The sequence below is a fragment of the Rana temporaria genome, chromosome 1 (assembly GCF_905171775.1).
Source record: "Rana temporaria chromosome 1, aRanTem1.1, whole genome shotgun sequence".
NCBI lineage: Eukaryota > Metazoa > Chordata > Amphibia > Anura > Ranidae > Rana > Rana temporaria.
This window is the reverse complement of record NC_053489.1, coordinates 527,785,003-527,803,611: the sequence shown is the minus strand read 5'-3', so window position 1 is coordinate 527,803,611 and position 18,609 is coordinate 527,785,003. Positions and strand designations below refer to the sequence as shown.

At 43.5% G+C, this 18,609-nt stretch overlaps 1 protein-coding gene across 1 annotated transcript in view; it reads right to left on the bottom strand.

Annotated features, from left to right (window-relative positions):
- TMEM131L (transmembrane 131 like) overlaps positions 1–18,048 on the bottom strand; it is a 146,713-nt gene extending 128,665 nt beyond the window's left edge. The window contains exons 1-2 of the mRNA XM_040331969.1: positions 17,839–18,048; positions 16,801–16,871 (exon numbers count right to left, since the gene is read on the bottom strand). Of these exons, the coding sequence (XP_040187903.1) occupies positions 16,801–16,871; positions 17,839–17,956 (189 nt within the window). The 5' untranslated portion in view covers positions 17,957–18,048. The remainder of the gene's footprint in view (positions 1–16,800; positions 16,872–17,838) is intronic.
- Between the last annotated feature and the right edge of the window lie 561 nt (positions 18,049–18,609).

Sequence of the window (18,609 nt, the reverse complement as noted above, 5' to 3'; positions counted from 1 at the left end):
AATGGCGCCACTGCTGTGTCTCAGCCAATCAGGAGTGGCTCAGACGGCTTAGACATTTCATGGACATCACTGTAGAGAGATGGGGCTCAGGTAAGTAATTAGGGGGTGCTGGGTTGGCCGGTACACACAGAAGGTTTTTTTATCTTAAAGCATAGAACAAATTAAGATAAAAAACCTTCTGCCTTTACAACTCCTTTAACTCTACATGAAAACCTAGGGGTATGTCTAGGGTGAACTTCCGCTTTAAAGTGCAACTGCACTTCTGCTGAGGGAAAGAAATAAAAAAATAAATAAATAAACATTCCCCTCCGGATGATCATTGTACATTGCAAGGATTTTAGCAAACTTCGTTGCAGATTCCTACCTTTTGTTATTCTGAAGATATAGTCGTTTGTACTTCCATGTCTTTTGGATACGGATTCTTTATGGGAGTGACTTTTCCATTAGTGATCAGCTGCTGCATTTGCAGAACTCTGAGGAAAGTGCCATGATCGGCATCTCTTTAGAGGTAATTAAAGGGTTTGTAAAGGATTTTTTTTTATTTTTTTATCTTGATAGCTTCCTTTACCTTAATGCCGTGCTGTTTTTATGTCCTCATTGTTCGTTTTTGCTCTCAAGTTGCTGTAATTCTTCTCTGATCTCCACACTTCCTGGCTGTCTGTTTCCCGATAACCACAGTACTGGAAGCTTTCTCTCTGTGGTCACTAATCAAGGAGGTGTGATTAATGTGTGTCTAGTTTCTAGTTTCGTTTTCCAAACCATCACTGCCATGTATTGGCTCTGTGGCTCTGTACAGCAGAGAGGCAGGAAACATGCAAAAACTAAACAAGAAACTACAGGTACATTATATGATTGATTTTTATCTATTTTTAATCGTTTTTAAAAGGAATCAGTTAACTATTATGTCTCTATACCCTGTAAACAGTCATTTCAGCATAATTTTTTTATAATTTACAACTCCTTTAATGCAGTCCATTTCATTTGGTGATGGTATGTGCTCATACATTGGAATATTCGTAGCCAATTCAGATTTGAGAGTGGAGGACTGTCTTTTGTACACACGGCTGAACTCTAAACTTTACAGCCTGTGGTTGCACTTGAGCAAAGCTTTTTATTAGTATTCATTAATATGACCTTTATGGTTGTTTTAGTCACTTTATTATTTACACCCAGCACCGTGTGTTGTTTACTGGGTGATTCTACACTTTAATGAGTGTTTTGATTTTAGGTGGCGCTACTTACCTTTGTTAGACCTTTTAGGATTTGTATGCTGATCCATTATTTTTCTAGCAGCCTATTTAAACCATAACATGGACTTACCTCATTATTACTAAGGGGGACATTGCTTGATTACAGTTCTAAGGACTCATGCTCCTCTGAACACCCTTTCTCCTGGCAGGAGAAAGGTAACTTTAAAAACATGGTAAAAGCTTTGTATTAAACACGTGTTTGTGCAACTAGTGTTTATATGTGTTCCACTTTTTTTTTGCCTAATGCTGGCCATACATTATACGAAAATTCGGCTGACATTCGGTCGTTAAGAAAGATCTTTTCGTTTTTCGAAACAGTTAATGGGCACGAAATCGATAATCGTTGGGACTTTTTTGACCAAAAAAAAAAACGAAGGACAAGTTTGGAAATTTTCTGCCGAACGAACGATAAATCGGAAAGGTTAATGTGTTTCCGTCCAAACTTTCTACATCTAGGTATATTTAAAAAAAAATCGAACCATCTTTTTTTTATTTATGTCCACTGAACGATTTAATCGGTCATTACATGATGGCACTATCGTTTGCGCACACGACCGAACGTTCGTTTTTCGAAAGTTCGTTCGGACGATTTTTCGTGGAGTGTATGGCCAGCATAAAGCTTCTGAAAATGTCAAGTTTTTGTTTTTCTGCCTGTAAATGCTCCTCTTCTAATATGCCTGGGTGTCAAATGGCTATGCAGTTATTGGGCATTACCATTGAAATCAATGGAAGTGGTTGACAAACATCAATGCCTAATGACAGCGGCATGCTGGTTCATTTTTAAGATGACACACCGCTTCGTCTCCTGTGTAAACATGGCAGGAAATTACAGGCGGTTATGAGGCATTAGAAACGTGGTATAAAAATCATGGCATGGACACGTTCGAATTATTTCTTTTAAAGCGGTAGTAAACCGCAGCTGGAGAAGATTTTTTTTTTTACTGCCAGGCAATGTCATAATGTGCTAGTATGCATTGCATACTAGCACATTATGAGAAACTTACCTTAGAACGAAGCCCTCCAGCACCGCACTGTCACCGATGACAGGGCTTCTATCTTCCGGGGGTCACAGCCCCTGGCTACATGAGTGGCTTGGAGTGCAAGGACATCACTCCTGCACGTGTGCGCGGGAGCCGCTATTTGCGGCAGGGGCTCCGAGGACCTTCAGAGCACATGCGCTGGTGACGTAACCAGCTGCATGCACTATGAATATCTCCTTAACAGCACAAGTTTAGGAGATATTCCCCGTACCTACAGGTGAGCCTTATTATAGGTTTATCTGTAGGTATATGTGGTGTAACGGAGTTTACTACCTTTTTAAGTGGCATTTTTTAAGCCCATTGTGCATAAGCCCCAAGTCTACAGCATCAGCAAGCATCCACTGGCTGACTGGTCTAAGTGGGAGACATGTCCATCTGAAAGATTAGAAAACCTTGTCGGTCTTGAGCGGGGTCAAATCTACATTTGTTTTCGACCGGTGATGAGAAAATTTGAATTACAAAAAAGATTCGGGCTGACTAAAGTTGCCCTTTCATCATTAAACGTTCTGCCATCCCCTATGTTTTGGCTTGCATGTTCTGCATTTGGAAAAAGTTTTAGTTGGATTCCTTCCCAATTTTCTGAAGTCTCACAAGATCATCAAATATCGAGAGATTTCTCACCCAATTCTAGAATGCTATGGACTTGTTTACTGATTGCCATAGGTTCATTACTAGACCCATCACGAGATCAACCAGTAGATCAAATGACGGCCGGCTGATTATCCAAGTGCACATGAATGAGATCTAGCGGCTTGTCACCGAGGAGCTGGCTGTGAAAGTCAGGAGGTAACTGCTGGCTCCCGATGATCCTAAAACCAAGATGGGGGTATAAGAGCAAGCATGGGGAAAGGTTGTCAACAAGAAAGACATCACTGGACTCCAAGGACAAGCAAGTGTGTTTTAATACATAACATTTTTTATTGTAGTGGCTGAATTTAATGTTTGACATATACAGTCGATTGACACAACCAACCAGAGAGTAGTGGAGCAGCTCATAAACATCCCAAGCAAGCCCTCCAGAATGACACAGTCTTTAAAGGTTAAGGTCACCTTTCGGAACATGTTCCACCCATATTTAAGGTGGAACATGTAACATGTTGCAGCAGCACCTGCAGCCAAGCGAGGCATCTCCTCTGGGCGCCTCCTGTCTTCCTTTGAAAAAGACCTGGCCGTGTGGGGCTCTGTCTACCTAGCCACGTTATTGATTTATAGCCCTCTGAATGGGAAACTACAAGGCCAAAGAGCCCCTATTGAGGTGCAAACACACAAATATAAACAACCTACTAAGGTGAGCAAAACTAAATCTAAACACCCAATATGGATGAAGACCCAACAGAGGAAATAAAGTGCTTCATCCATATTGGGTGTTTAGATTTATTTATACCCACTTATGGCTTAATACATTCATATTTGTGCGTTAGCACCTTAGTAGGGTGTTTATATTCATTCCTAATTAAGAAATCTTATTTGTTGTTCTTTTGGTTTGTTAGGCACTGTAGGTTATTTTGTTTATACATTCAAGTCCTTTGTTAGTGCAGCACCACATCACTTTGTTATGATTTTAGTTTTTAGTTTTCTAAATGTGCGGACACATTGAGGTGTTGGCAGGAGCAGATTTCCTCCCTTTTCTTCATATAAGCAAGAGGGTTGTTCGTGTTTTTTTTTTACACTATTTAAAAGAATAAATGGCCCATTTAAAGATAATACAACAAAATCATTTCCGAGATTTTCCCCTATAGTACTTTTGTCTACCACTAGATGTCCTTCGTCTGATGGCCAGCATCATTCATCTAACTTCCACTGAGCCCAGGATGCCTGTGACCTACCCTGGTGAGCAGCAAAAGAAATGAGAAGCATCACACCGATGAGCCTTTTTCTCAGTATAATTGTTAGCAGAGAATTTAATTCTTACTTAGGCCCCTTTCACACTTGTGCGACTTGTCCTGCGTCTTGGGACTGCAAAGTCACATGACAAGTCATTCCCCATGATTTCCAATGATAACCACTCATATATGTGCGACTTCAAAGTAGTCCCTGTCCTACTTTAGTCCGACTTTCATGCGAGTTGAGGTCCATATACCCTCAAGTTTACACAGACATTCCCTGAAATTGCGTCAAAATGGCAGCCTCAAAATCACGCAACCTTTAAGTCCCAGCAGTGTGAAAGAGGCCTTATATTGCTTCTTCCTCTCACACTTACAGTTGTACAGTGACTACAAGCTACAGTAGGTGACCACGATATTGTGTCAATCTCGCTCCTTTTCTCTGCGAGATTGACCACCTACGAGCCCTGTCGTAGGAGCCAGCGCCGAGATGGCTCGCTGCGACAAGAAAAAGCTGACATAGAAGCGATGGGGATCCCCAGAGCACCCACTCCCCATGTTGAGGGCATGCGGCCTGGTACGGTGCAGGTGGGGGAAGGGGCGCTCCTTCCCACTCCCTTTCTGACCCGGCGGCGTGCTCGGATACGGTCTGGTATGGATTGTGGGGGAACCCCCATGCCGTTTTTTCAGCGTGGGGGGGGGGGTTTCTCCTTACAATCCATACCAGACCTAAGGGCCTGATACGCTCCTGGAGGGGAACCCATGCCGTTTTTTTATTTAAAATTTGGCGTGGAGTTCCCCCTTAGGATCCATACCAAACACAGTGTCTAGAATTGGCGGGAACCCAAGTCGGATCCCCGTCACACTTGCTGGAATGTGCTTTTCCTATTCCAGCAAGCGCGAGATGTCGGCACCCTGTCGCCAAGAACCAGCGCAATGCCTTTGTGCTGGAAACACATTCTCGCAAACAGGTACTGTATTGACACCAGTTCAAATTCAGGTACCTATACTGCTTGCATTTAAATATATATATATATTTAAAATGATGTATTAAAATATTACAGCATTGCATTAATTTGTAACCTGCTACAATGCAGGTACCCTGTGAATCGACTTGCATGTTTGCATGTTTCCCGGCAGCAGTTCACACTGCCCTATGCGAACTGTTGGGAGTGTCAGTTAAAAGTTAATGACACCCCCAAATCAGTTTGCATATCGCAGTGCATCTGCAAACTCGGACAGGAATTGGACAGCAGTGGTGTGAACACCCAATGCAATCCGATTCGGCTGAGGACAAAAAAAAAAAAAAAATGGTCCTGTGCGAGTTTGATGCAAATTCAGCCATACCATTTGTATGACTGAAATCGCATGTGATTGGCACTGCAGTGCGAATCACAGCCGAACTCGGACATCACAGCAGTGTGAACCGGTCCTTATAGCTGGCACGATTTCAGCTGTACATGGCACTAATATTTTACAACCCCTAACCTCTCTACATTTTATAGTGTAAAATACCTGCATAAAACCGCTCAGGTAACTGGCTATGGGCTTGCCATACATTACAATCTGTTCATACAATCTCTGTAAATCAAACTTAGATCCACCAAAACTTTGCCATAGGAGGACCTAGCTACCTAAACTATCCAATGAATCTGTGTACATTTCAGGATGGTCCTTCCACTTGTTGGTTCTAACGGAGATTGTACAACGAGATTGCAATGTGTGTAGTGACCCTAACATTAAGAGTCGGTTCACACTAGGGCGACACGACTTCCAGCGCGACTTTCAGAGGCGACTCCGACACGACTTGAACATGAACCACAGGGCGATCTGGGGCGATTTACAACACAACTTGAAGTCGTCTCCAGGACAGGAGACTTTCCAGTGGCCAATAAAACAACAATCATCTCTGGGAGAGGGAGAGGGAGGGGGAGGGGGAGGGAGAGGTTTGCCTAATGCCGCATACACACCATCACTTTATGTGATGAAAAAAAACGACATTTTCTGTGAAGTAAAAAAACAACGTTTTTGAAACTTCAATTTTCAAAAGACGAAGTTGCCTACACACCATCGTTTTTCTCACAATGTTCTAGCAAAGCGAGGTTACGTTCACCACGTTTATCCATTGAAGTTCGCTTCATAAGTAGCTTCAGGGCATGCGCGGATGAAAAAAACGTTGTTTTAAATGACGTTTTTGCTACACACGTCAATTTCTGTGAAGTAAAAGTTGACGTTTTGAAAAACGACACATAAAATTGAAGCATGCTTCAATTTTTTTTGGTCGTTTTTTAGAAGACATAAAACGACGTTTTCCCCCACACACGGTCAATTAAAGTGACGTTTTTAAAAACGTCATTTTTTTTCATCACATAAAACGACCGTGTGTACGCGGCATAAGAAATGTATGTTATCTTCCTGGAAAGTCGCTTCAGTTAAGACAGGGATCAGACTTCTGAGGCGACTTGAAATCAATCAATGGGTACAAATCGGCTACAAGTCGGATTGAAGTAGTACAGGAACCTTAAGTCGGATCGCCTTGAGTCGTGTGTATTAACACCGCTCCCATTCACTTCCATTGTTTTTCTCTACAGCGCGACTTGGGACGACTTGAGGCGACATGAAGTCGGATCGCAAGTCGCCCCAGTGTGAACCGGCTCTTACTGTTCCAGAAGAAAACTAAAAACTCACAATAAAATGGAAAAAATAAAAAATGGCATATATATAGCTCATATCCTTCAAAAGCATAAAGTTTCCTTTAATACTACAGGTAACACAAGCCAGTTTTTCTGAAAAACAAAGAAAATCGCCGACAAAAACGTGCAGATTTTCTTTCCAAACAAAGGAAGCACGTGCAGAGACCTTCCTTTGTGAAAGAGCCATTATCCCCATGGGCTGCGAAGATGTAAAATCCACTAATGGTTGGACTAGAAATAACATCTTACCCACTGGGGAAAAAAAATAAAAACATTCATTCTAGGGAAAGTAAAAAACAAATTTGTTAGACCGAGTTCTAATATTTGATGTGGTTCTGGATTTGTATAGAATGTATGAGATGTGTCTACTATACGCAGGTGGAGCTTCCACCCCTTTGTTCGCCCTCCTAGCAGCAATACAGAACAAAGAATTCAAGTCTCACTCCTTGCGATGGCATTTGGGAAGTACATGAAGGATCCCCTCCCCTTTGCTCTGGGAGTGCTTGTGTCTTTGTGTGACAGCGCGGTCACAATTACAAAAGACAGCAATGACAGGGGTGTTAGTTCCAGCCACTGTACATACACCATGGACACTCGGGCAATCTGCCCTCACACACACACATTAATAAGTCCAGGTTTTTCGATCTTGTACGGCGTTCAGCACATCACAGTTCAGATGAGAGTTCTGAGAACAATGGAATTCCTCAGCAGACTTCTCTCATTAATATGTAGCAAGCATGTATGGAATACTACATGTTCATTTCACTTGTGAGCAATCCTGTATCACTGACCAGGAGGAAAAGTATTACTAGAGCTTAAAGTAATTAGAAGTGTATTAGCACAAAAGGCAACTAATTGGAATGAAGGAAAACACAAATCTAGGATTATCACCATGAAACCTATCAGCTAGAAATACTAAGCCCCTTTCATGTTAAAGGACGGAGGCAAAAAAAAAAAAAAAAAAACGTGCAAAGCTTCTGAGCTTTTAGACAACGCCAAATGTATTCCTACGCTTTGTGTTTATGATCTGAATTAAGACAAACACCTTTTCCAAATAAAAAAAAAAATCTCGCTTGGAAGTTGCTGAGCGCCGCCTAACTGTCAAGGAACAAAAATCCATGAACAAACAGCCCTCCATCGGATCCAATGGACAGAGCGAAGATCATTCTTCAGCGGCGCACACGGTGAAAGCGGCTGCACACAATAAAAGGGAATGCACAAAAGAACATCTGCTCATGATGGAAAGAGAAAACCTATGCTCAAGACTGCCAATGCTTAAAAAGCTGCTGGAGTTCAGCCCCCAAAAACGACTGCTAAAGACACATTGTATGACCAAAAAAAGCACCAAGAAAAAACTTAATTTTTTTTATAAAAGACATTCAGATAGCAGTTTAGTAAAGCAGGCCTCCCCACCCTCCCATATCTTATCTGACAGGGCAAGGGAGCTGTAAGCCGTCTGGGCCACAGCGACAATGCCCTACTTCTAAACCAAAAACGCAGTACAACAGCATGTAGATAAAAGTAGCTTCCCTAGTCTGATGTTATAGAGTGATAGCAAAGTATACAAATGTGCTTTCCTGTTGTGGCACTTTAGTCAGAAAATGAAGTCCTGCTAGATCACTTCATGCTGGCCCCTTTTGCAGGTATAGGTATGTAAAATATTACAAAGTGCCTATACAGTTTAAAATCCAGTAATGCACAGTGTTACCCTGCTCTGCACATGCGCAGTTGCTCTCCATTTTAGACACTAATTTGTGAAGGACAATTTGCCGACAGACTTAAAGCGGAATTGAACCCTCCTAATCTTTTGAGCCAATAAAGCTGCTTCTGTTTGATCTGCAACTGCCATGGTGCTGCACATGTGATCAGTTAGGACACCGACCATTTGACAGTTTGATTGAGAAAACAAGTGTGACAATCAGCAACCCCAGATATCCAGGAATATTACTGATTTGAAACTTTTAAAATTGATGGGTTTAGTTTCCCTTTATGATTTACTTCTGCTCAGAAGCTCGGGGCTTCAGCAAAATGGCAGCCTCCAGCAAGAATTTACACACTAATTTAGGTGACACAATTATTAATGTAGAATGTATTTATGTTCCTTGCTAAGGAACATTTTTATTTTATTTTTTTATTAGGTTCTTATGGGTAAAGTTCTGCTTTAAAGTGGAGCCTCTTTCACACTGAGGAGTTTTTCAGGCGGTACAGCGCTAAAAAGAGCGCCTAAATACCGCCTGAAAAACTCCTGCCCAGCCTTCTCAATGTGAAAGCCAGAGGGTATTCACACTGAGGCGATGCTCTGGCAGGAGAGAAAAGAAATCTCCTGCAAGCAGCATCTTTGGAGCGGTGAGAGGAGCGGTATGTATACCACTCCTTCACATTTAAAACAATGGGAAACCGCGGGAAAAACCGCCCGCAATGCGCCTCTGCAGAGGCGCATTGCGTGCGGTATTAACCCTTTATCGGCCGCTAGCGGGGGTTAATACCGCACCGCTAGCGGCCGAATCCCGCGGCAATTCCGACGGTATAGCGCCGCTATTTTTAGCGGCGCTATTCTCTCCACCGCGCCTCCAGCCCCAGTGTGAAAGGGGCCTTAGTCAAAAATATGAAGTCCTGCTAGATCACTTCAAGCTCACCCCTTTTGCAGGTATAGCTGTGGAAAACATTACAAACAAGTGCCTATACTGTTTAAAATCCAGGAATGCACTGTCTCATGCTGCTCCGCACATGCTCAGTGGCACTAGGCACAGTGCCGAAAATGTAGAGGCCCGATCAGCTGAGCGATTAAAGCGGACCTCCTCCGAAAAAAAAATGTTTTAATTCAGCAGCGACAAATACTGCAGCTGCTGACTTTTAAAATATGGATACTTACCTGTTCAGGGCGCCGGCGATGCCGGCACCCGAAGCTTATCTGTCCCTCGGCTCTAGGGTGCTGCTGCCGCCGCCTTGCTTCCTGGTTCCCTACTGCGCTGCGCAATCTGAATAGTCCCTGCTGTCTTCTGGGAACTGTGTCTCCCAGAAGACAGCGGGAGGGGGGGTGACAGAGGAGGGGCCGGACATGGCATAGATATCCACGGATACTGCGGCTATCTATACACGGAAGTGGGAGCAAATACCTGCATTATACAGGTATCTGCTCCTTCCCCCTGAGAGGTGCCAAATGCGACATCGGAGTAATCCGAAAAGCGGAAGTTCCATTTTAGGGTGGAACTCTGCTTTAATTGCTGTTCAGGGGCTCTGGGAATCGGCAAAATAGTGGCTTCCAGCAAGGAGGCACAGGAACAATGATGGAGGAAATTTACAGCACACACTAAAGTTGGTAGCATAAATATTAATGTGAAATGCATGTTCCTTACTAAAGAACATTTTTTTTTTTTTTATCATCAAGTTGTTATGAGTAAAGTTCCAGAGGAGCTAAAGATTTGGATCATATTAACAAGCAGGCGATTACCCGCATGATAATATGAAAAAAAGACTCATGGAGAAACCGGCATAGCTGCATAGCGGGAGGTGAGCGGCAACCACGGTCTGTGTTAGCCCTGCCCAGAACGTCACCGCCGCTTACCTCCCTGCTGCCCAGTGTGCCCTATGGCCAGTCCGGGTGTGCTGCCAAACACATCTTTGTGGTCCATCCAGCGGTGTCCTTCACTGAAAGTTCCAGTTTCCTCCATGGAGGAATGGCGATTTCCTTCCCTGGGGACCAGCCACAGTACAACACTCGTTATCTCTTCCACAGCAATGAATATTCACAGTGTGACCACCTGGACCAATGTAAGTATGCGATACAAATAATTCATGAAGTTCCCATATAAAAAAGGACATGACCTCGAAGAAAACATTTTATGCATCACTGCAGAGTTTAGATTTCAGGGCTCATGTACGAGGTCACTATACAGAAGTCATCTATTTGCCTTAACTGTCATTTCTCCAGTACAGGTTTCACACCAAGCGATTAATCTGATCGTTTACCATATGAAAACTATTGACTTTTTCATACATGAGGCCTATGTATTTAAAGAACACGGACAGATTATAGTTCCGGGGGGAAAAAAACAGACAAGAATTTCAAATCTTTCAGAGGGACATATCCCAGAAGGACCCGTCTGCCAGTTGGTGTTTTCTGGTGCTATAGACTTAGGCTGCATTCACACCTCCGCGACAAGATACGCAGCGTACGCTGCGTATTTTGCCGCGAGTGTTTAACTTTTTTTTTTTTAACAAAGCCTTCCCATTGCTTTGTATGGCCGAACGCCAATGCCGCCTTAAAAAAAGGGTCCCACAATGACCCCCTTATGTCTATAGTGGAGGAGACAATGCAATACAGGTCAATGTGAAGAGGAGTCACCAAAAACAACTTCCTTTAAAAGTGCAATTATCCCATCAGGAACAAAATGTTCCCATAAATATAAATGTTCTTATTTAAAGTGGAAGTAGGTCCTACAAATACTCTATGAACATTAAACAGCCATAACACATGTACTTCGATAAATGCAGAGCTCTTTGTTTACTTTTGTCCAGCTATTGATACTGGAAACTTCCAGCCATTTACAGGCGACACCATGCAGCTCATGGTGTCACTCAGTCTCCAGTGCTTCCCAGTAGGTTCTGCGATATGTGAACACCACAGTGGCTAAGTGGTTAGCACTTACTCCTAGTAGCACTAGGGTCGTCGACTCAAATCCCAACCACGGAACTGCCTGCCTGGAGTCTGCATGTTCTCCCTGTACTTGTGTAGGTTTCCTCCGGGTACTCTGGTTTCCTCCCACACTCCAAAGACACACTGGTAGGTTAATTGGCTCCTGTCTAAGTTGGTGCTAGTAAGTATATGTAAGAATGGCAGTTAGGGACCTTAGATCGTAAGCTTCTTTGAGGGCAGATACGATTGTACAATACATATGTAAAGCACTGTATAGATTGACAGCACTATAGGAGTATCTGTAATAAACCACAAGACAATGAGAATACGAGGGGGGGGGGGGGCATGAATTGCATTGTTGTCATACTAGACGGCCAGCATTTTCCAACGTGTGGGCCAAAAGAAAACTGGGGGGGGGGGGGGGGGGGGGGATTTATTTACTAAAGGCAAATCCACTTTGCACTACAAGTACAAACTACAAGTGCAAAGTGCACTTGAAATTGCACCTGGAAGTGCAGTCGCTGTAAATCCGACGGGTAGATCTGAAATGAGGGGGAAGATCTGAAATGAGGGGGAAGCTCTGCTGATGTTATTATCCAATCATGTGCAAGCTAAAATGCTGTTTATTTTCCTTGCATGTCCCCCTCAGATCTACAGCGACTGCACTTGTAGTGCAAAGTGGATTTGCCTTTAGTACATAACCGCCATGGCGTTACATTTTATCAAGGTACGTGGTTTACGTGACAGTTTAATGTTCATAGAGTAACTTCCACTTTAATAAAGCAAGTCACTGACAGCAACTTAGTAAACAATTGTAAGTACATAATCATGTTTTAGTACACAGTAAAGAGAAAATGAATAGTATACTTTGTATGAATTATTTATAAAACTTGGAGGCCTGTACCTGACACGCATTATTAATGATTTCAGCATCCACTCACCACGAGCCGTCCAATGCAGAGAGGCATGTAAGCCTGAACAGCTTTGAACATCTTACAAACACATATAAAGCTGCAGATCAGAACACAAAACCAAAAATGGAACAGATTGCAGCTTACCGATCATTAGATGTGGTGGCTGCGTTTGTTCCATTTTTTTTGTTTTCCCCTGCGTTTTCCCTGGTAATCTAGCCAGTAACACACCTCCTGTATTAGTGTGCCTCCACTCTGGAAGAAAGAGCACAGGAGGCAGATGTGGACAGCAGCATTGTCAATCTGGGGGGGAGGGGATTTAGATGCACCGTTCCTACAGCGCCTCTAAGATGCTGCTTGCAGGACTAAGTGTCCTGCAAGCGCACCGCCCCATGGTGTACTCAGGCTTTCACATTGGAGTGAAAGGAGAAGCGCTTTACATGCTATTTTTTAGAGATTTAGCGCCTGTAAAGCGTCTCGGTGTGTAAGGGGTCTAACCGCTATACCTGCAGGACAATTTGTTCTTTTGAAAAACCCGTACACTCTATAAGAAAACCAGACGATCGGCCAGTTTTCCCTCCATGTTTCACAGCAAGTTGGAACAGACGATAGAAATAATGTCCGAAAATTCTCGCACGACAAAGGCTTTTTTTTCCATTATTATTTATGCGCATTTTTTTGTATCTGATATTTCTCGTATGAAAATATTCTGTTCGATATGGGGTTCCAATTTCTGTCCCCATAGGCCTATACTGTTCTGCCATTCTATAATATTTGAAAACGGGGGCGGGATTCGCGGATTGTTCGTTGTTCCAAGATGGTTTTCAGAAGAAGATATACTCTGTCCCAGCTGGGGAAGGGATTGACTGCAATCAATTTGTTTCTCCAACTTGGAGATGTTGGCGGTTATGGATAGATAAGATTCAGGCCATGTTTGATACCCTATCTATATAGCTCAGGGATCCTCAAACTATGGCCCTCCAGCTGTTGAGGAACTACATGTCCCATGAGGCATTGTAAAACTGACATTCACAGACATGACTAGGCATGATGGGAATTGTAGTTCCTGAACAACTGGAGGGCAGTAGTTTAAAGACCCCTGATATAGCTCATATTATATAGCTCAACTCATTTTACACCGCTGTATCTTTTCTCTTATGTTTCTGAAGGATGTTGTATTTCGTGTCTCTTTGCCCTTTAACCCCTTCCATACAGGGCATTTTCACCCCCTTCCTGCCCAGACTAATTTTTAGTTTTCAGCGCTGTTGCACTTTGAATGACAATTGCGTGGTCATGCAACACTGTACCCAAATGAAATCTTTATGGTTTTCCCCCCACAAATAGAGCTTTCGTTTGGTGGTATTTGATCTTCTCTGCGGTTTTTATTTTTTGCGCTATAAACAAAAGAAAAGCAACAATTTTGAAAAAACCCTTATTTTTTACTTTTTGATTTAAAAAAAAATTTTTTTTTTTTTAAAACAATTTTTTCCTCAGTTTAGACCAATACGTATTCTTCTACATATTTTTGGTTATAAAAAAAAAAAAAAAAAAATTTGCAATAAGCATAAATTTATTGGTTTGTGCAAAAGTTATAGCGTCTACAAAATAGGGGAAAGATTTATGGCATTTTTATTTTTATTTTTTTACTAGTAATGACGGCAATCTGCGATTTTTATTGTGACCGTGACATTGCAGCGGACACATCGGACACTTTTGACACGTTTTTGGGACCATTCACATCTATACAGCGATTAGTGTTATAAAAATGCACTGATTACTGTGTAAATGTGACTGGCAGGGAAGGGGTTAACACTAGGGGGCACTGAAGGGGTTAATATGTTCCCTGGGAGTGATTCTAACTATAGGGGCAGAGGGACTCACAAGGGGAGGAGACCGATCTGTGTTCCTCTGTACTGGGAACACACATCGGTCTCCTCACCTCTGACAGGAGGTGGATCTGTGTGTTCACACACACACACACACACACACACACACACACACACACACACACAGATCCACTCCTGCCGTGATTGCCGGTGATCTGACGATATGGTTCCGGCTATCGAGATGGTTCCTGCAAGGACTGCGCAGGCGCAATCCTTGCCAACGAAAATCACTGAACCTCCAGGGCGACGTGGAATTTGAGGTAAGTGGCCAGTTGGCCTCGCTTCGCTCGGACGGCTCGCTACGCTCGCTCGGCCTCCTGGCTCTCCACGGGGATGTTAAGGAATGAACCTGGATGCCGGCCGAGGTTCGGAGATTTCCGTCTGCAAGGATTGCGCCTGCGCAGTCCTTCCAGGAACCATCGATAGAGGAACATACCGACAAGTCACCGGCAATCGCGGGTGCCCGGCAGACATCGTGGCCGCCGCGCACCGGGTCGCGAGCGTTGCCACGGGAGCGCCACTTAGTGCCCGCGATGCAAAGGACGTCACATGACAGTTCCTGCCGACGTCATATTACTATGGCTCGGTAGGGAACTGGTTAAATAAATAAAAGATTTGAAAAAAAGATCTGAAAAAGAAAATAGTTTGTTCGGTACCTGTATGAAAAATATTTTGGAGTCTTTCCCTTTGGAAATTTTCGTTCGGCTGTCAAAAGTTGTGTACAGAAAATTGTACGATCGTTCCTCGGATGAAAACGTTCACCCGATTTTCTAACAGTGTGTACGGGGCATTTGCTGACCAGATCACCAGATGAAAAAAAAAAAAAACGACTACAGCCATCACATCCAAGAAATGGTAATTTGCAATAAAACAAATGTTTGCTTTTGGGTTTATTAGCGCTTTAAATACACACGGTGTACCGATGTCTACAAAGAAATGAGTGGAAGCTTCCCTGAGACACTCCATAACACAGGCGACGCTGCTCCAGCACACGTATCCCCTATTGTAGTACAGCAAGCAGATCCCACTTGTTTACAGAGAAAGCATCCTGGAAGTTCTGTATTACCTCATATGGGATGTATGGTATTCTCTGAGGCGCCCCTCCCCCATACACACACTTTTACACAATAATACACTGACAGATGTCAATTCCATTCACCGCTTTTTTTTTTAAGCGCTTGTTTACAACACAATTTCTGCGTAACTGATGAGTTTTTACATTAATACGTTTAATACGTTCCACTGCATTTTATATTTATTTGCCACATGTAAATGCAACACAATGCACATTATCCTGAGTGAAAATAAAGATTGTTCATATGTAAACGCAGCAGGTTGTACTTCTGTTGAAAGCAATGGAATGGACTGTACAGGTGTGAACGAATGCCATTGGAGTACATTGTAAACACTCTACATGCATTCTAAATGAGGTTTAAAAAACGCACGGGATGAGAAAAGCAGGCCTTAAAGTGGTACTAAACCCAAAAACAGAATATCTTGCAGCTTACCAATCATTAGATATGGTGGCTGTAATCCTTTTATATTCTTTGGGGAGGCTTTTTGCTGCCTGTTCTTACCTGGTGATCTGGCCATTAACACACCTCCTGTATTAGAGTGCCCCCCACTCTGGATGAAGAAGCACAGGGGGCACAGCAGACAGCAGTATTGTTAGTCTGGGGGAAGGAGAGTGCTAGCAGATTTAGATACACTAACCAATTGAAGTCAAACACCTACTCACGCTGCAGCTACACAAGTAGTTAAAGCGACGGTTTTGTTCATTTTGCCATAAAGGTTTTACATGAATGAATAAAAGCTGATCAGTGTAAGCACTCCTGTCAGTGGTAAGTGGTTTGTTTTAACCCTGTAACCGATTCATCTACAGGAGAGCTTGTTCTGTTGAAAAACAATAGACTTACTTTCCTCTACGGTGGTCCGGCCAGTAAGTCTAACAAAAGAAAACTAATACAGCCACCACATCTAAGGATTGTGAAGCTGCAATATAATAAATGTTTTTGGCTTTAATATCCCTTTAAATCAGTAAATGCACCCGACTCCAAATACAAAATAAACTACAGAAGACGATCTCTGTGGAAGGGATCTAAATGTAGAAGAGGGGGTCTCTAGATCTAAAAGCAGAAGAGGGGGGTCTCTCTAGATCTAAAAGCAGAAGGGGGGGGGTCTCTAGATCTAAAAGCAGAAGAGGGGGGTCTCTCTAGATCTAAAAGCAGAAGGGGGGGGGGGTCTCTCTAGATCTAAAAGCAGAAGGGGGGGGGTCTCTCTAGATCTAAAAAGCAGAAGGGGGGGGTCTCTCTAGATCTAAAAAGCAGAAGAGGGGGGTCTCTCTAGATCTAAAAGCAGAAGGGGGGGGGTCTCTCTAGATCTAAAAAGCAGAAGGGGGGGGGTCTCTCTAGATCTAAAAAGCAGAAGAGGGGGGTCTCTCTAGATCTAAAAGCAGAAGAGGGGGGGTCTCTGTGGAAGGCATAGAACTGATCTCTCTATGGAAGTGATAGAACAGCAGGTGGTGATCGCTTTGGAAAGGATAGAAAAGTGGGATCTCTCACCTGAGAGGACAGCATAAGTTCAGCATCTTCAGCTTGCCACAGCTCCACCATGCTGGGGACTGGCTCAATCACTAGAGATTGTACAAAACAAGACAAAAGAGCCCATGTAATTGAATTGATGGCAGCAGGATGAAGAGATCAGACATGGGCAATTTGTATGCAGGATAAGGAGATCAGACATGGGAGATGTGTATACAGATGTGATCAGACAGGAGAGATGTGTATACAGATGTGATCAGACATATGAGATGTGTATACAGATGTGATCAGACATATGAGATGTGTATACAGATGTGATCAGACAGGAGATGTGTATACAGATGTGATCAGACAGGGGAGATGTGTATACAGATGTGATCAGACAGGGGAGATGTGTATACAGATGTGATCAGACAGGGGAGATGTGTATACAGATGTGATCAGACAGGGGAGATGTGTATACAGATGTGATCAGACAGGAGATGTGTATACAGATGTGATCAGACAGGGGAGATGTGTATACAGATGTGATCAGACAGGGGAGATGTGTATACAGATGTGATCAGACAGGAGATGTGTATACAGATGTGATCAGGCAGGAGATGTGTATACAGATGTGATCAGACATGGGAGATGTGTATACAGATGTGATCAGACAGGGGAGATGTGTATACAGATGTGATCAGGCAGGAGATGTGTATACAGATGTGATCAGACATGGGAGATGTGTATACAGATGTGATCAGACATATGATATGTGTATACAGAATATGTGTATAGGAGATGTGTGTTGGTGAATGCAGGCAGCCCATGTGGCAGGCTAGGCTGGCAGTGATGCTGGGTACACATGGTCACCAGGAGCTGTCACAGACAAAGCCCCCATGTGTCAGCGCACACACACAGCCCAGAACAATGGGCAGCCAATGGGTTCCATGAGCCGCCTGCACCGCTCCTAGTCTGCAGGCCCATTTCCTCTCCTCCTCCTGCAGGCAGCCCGGAGCACAAGCCGCACAGCAGCCCGGGCTCTCTATTGTCCATGCACGCTCCGCTCCTCCTCACCTTGCCCTCCTCCTTGCCGAAAGCAGGGCAGCAGGACGTGGAAGACCCCCAGCATGAGATTGACGGCCGTGGCAGTACAGCAGCGGCTGCCCCTGTGAGGGAGAAGCAGCCCCGCCATGCTGCTACTATATCTCGGGTTCTCTGTGCTCGCTCGGGTGTCACAACAGCAGCGGAGCGGGGCGGGCCCGCCGTGCACACGTGGGGCAGTGTATGTGAACGCGCCCTGGGGAGTGTGTGCCCTGTCACCGCTTGCGTATGGCTCTGGGCGGGGCTACCCCTACCAAACAAAGAGCCCCGGGCCAGGGCCCGCCCACTACAGTGTTAGACAAAAGTAGACGGTCACATGGCGCGTGGTGTGTGCTGGCAGGCTGTGTGCCAGGGCCTTGGGTTATCAGGGTGCTCTCTATGGCACAAGGTAGTCATATACTGTAGTAAGGTGACCAGATTATTTATTTATTTTTTTCCAAAAGGTAAACTCTTTTATAAGCATATTTTCCTCAAATGATATATGCAGAACGATTATGTCTACTGATTAGTTGTATTAATTACTGTATCATAATTAACTTTTATGTTAATTCAATATTGAACCGACATTAAAGTCATAAAACTATTTTATTATGATTATTACCCCCAGTATTATTTTTAATAGTATTATTAACATAAATAATTTTTTTATGTGTCCATTCATGTAGGTTACATGACTATGACACTTAAAGCGGGATTCCCCCTTTTTAAAATAAAAATAAATCAGCAGCTACTAACACTGTAGCT